General features: G+C 38.5%; 1 protein-coding gene across 3 annotated transcripts in view; it reads right to left on the bottom strand.

The window, feature by feature from the left end:
* POLR3B (RNA polymerase III subunit B) overlaps window positions 1-2,085 on the bottom strand; it is a 137,037-nt gene that overhangs the window by 113,129 nt on the left and 21,823 nt on the right. For all 3 annotated transcript variants that reach the window (XM_017540805.2, XM_037742963.1, XM_017540813.2), the window contains exon 8: window positions 289-406. In XM_017540805.2, coding sequence (XP_017396294.1) covers window positions 289-406 — 118 coding nt within the window. The remainder of the gene's footprint in view (window positions 1-288; window positions 407-2,085) is intronic.

Genomic DNA, 2,085 nt, shown 5'->3' with positions numbered 1-2,085 from the left:
TCAAAAAAAAAAAAAAAAAAAAAAAATCTCCTATTATGCTCTACAAGCTAACATAAAATTCAGCTTAAACAGTGACTTTTCAAACAATGTCTCAGACTCCCTTCACCGAAATTTAAAAATCAATACCCTATGCTTCCAGACATTCACAATAAATTAAATGCAGATAGTTTAAATATTACAATGCCTGTTTTTAGAGAGTAATAACTGGCTCCCTCTGTATTGAAATAGCCATTTAGGACTAACGGAATGACCAATATTTCTTAAGGACACCATCTCTGCGTTCCATACCTGGTAACTGACGCTCCAACAGCCCCTTTTCTATCGGCCTCCACGATGATCCTGTTCTTAGACAGCTGCTCTTGGATAAGAATAACTTTTTCTACTCCTTTAACAATGAAGTAGCCACCTACCCAAAGGAAATAAGAAAAACTTCATCATTTATTCCTCAACCAGTGTTGATCTAGTAATGGCAGGGATCTTGTGAATCAGACATTACCTTTTCTACCGCTTCACGGCACTGGTTAACACTTGATTCAAAAGGGTGTACTAATTTTTTTTTTTTTTTTTTTTTTTTTAAGAGAAGGATCTCCCTCTGTCACCTAGGCTAGAGTGCAGTGGCACAATCACAGCTTACTGCAAACTTGAACTCCTAACCTCAAGTGATTCACCCACCCTAGCCTCCTGAGTAGCTAAGACTACAGGCATGTGCCACCAAGCCTAGCTAATTTTTAAACTTTTTTGTAACAGGGTCTCACTATGCTTCTCAGGCTGGTCTCAAACTCCCTGTCTTAAGCCATCCTCCCACCGCAGTCTCCCAGAGCACTGGGATTACAAACATGAGCCATTGCACCCATCCGATGTTGTTTTATGGACTAAGAATCAGCACATGATTTTATACAAACGAGCCACAAAATGATAAATTTCTTGAGGACAGAGAATATACCTTATTGGTCTCTGAATCACCAGCCCCTGACATATGTAGAAGGTGAATTAAAAAAAAAAGCTAAGTAAATTAGCTGTCAGATCTCTTAAATACAGGAGTAACTTACAATATTCAATATAAGCTTAAATTTACTCTAAGTTTTCTAACAAATCAGTGGTAATGGTAGACTAAGATTAGGTTTCCAAAATAATATTACATATTCAAAAAACTCATACATCATCATGTATTTTTTTGCACACAATTCAGAGTAGGATAAAGTGACACTTCACTTTATAACTGCAGAATATAAGCAAAAACAATACACCATATTTGATTTATGCAAAATTCTGTTATAGTCTAGTAAAGTCACGTTCTTCATTAACTTCTTTCCAAAACTTCTGGGATTCTGCAACGATGCAACTTTACAGGAATAAGAGTGAAGCAATAAGTTCAAATAAATCAATGTGAAATATGAGTTGAAGAATTAAGAGTTAAGTTCTAAGTTTGAAATTTTACAAAAGAAATTGCCTAGAAATAGGTACAAACATAAAATTTTTAAAAATGTAAGCAAAAAAAACCTTTCATTTCCCCCTTCCCTTTACTGCATTTAAAACAGCCTAAAGTGAGATACTTGACTTTTTTTTTTTTTTGAGACAGAGTTTCCCTCTTGTTGCCCAGGCTGGGATGCAACGGCATGATCTTGGCTCACTGCAACCTCCACCTCCTGGGTTCAAGCGATTCTCCTGCCTCAGCCTCTAGAGTAGCTGGGATTATAGGCATGTGCCACCATGTTCAGCTAATTTTGTATTTTTAGTAGAGATGGGGTTTCTCCATGTTGGTCAGATTGGTCTCGAACTCCCAACTTCAGGTGATCCACCCACCTCGGCTTCCCAAAGTGCTGGGATTACAGGCATAAACCACCACGCCCAGCCAAGATACTTGATTTTCTTTAACCAGGCAAAGGCAGTAACTTTGGTAGATTATTCTTGAATTTTTAAGCATACTAAAAGAAACGACTCAGCAAAGATAGAAAGCAAAGACTGAAGGGCCGGGCACGGTGGCTCAAGCCTGTAATCCCAGCACTTTGGGAGGCCGAGGCAGGTGGATCACGAGGTCAAGAGATCGAGACCATCCTGGTCAACATGGTGAAACCCCGTCTCTAC

This window comes from Cebus imitator, unplaced genomic scaffold, assembly GCF_001604975.1.
Source record: "Cebus imitator isolate Cc_AM_T3 unplaced genomic scaffold, Cebus_imitator-1.0 Scaffold8, whole genome shotgun sequence".
In the NCBI taxonomy this organism is placed as follows: domain Eukaryota; kingdom Metazoa; phylum Chordata; class Mammalia; order Primates; family Cebidae; genus Cebus; species Cebus imitator.
Note: the sequence above shows the minus strand (reverse complement) of the source record. Positions and strands in the feature narration are given on the sequence as shown.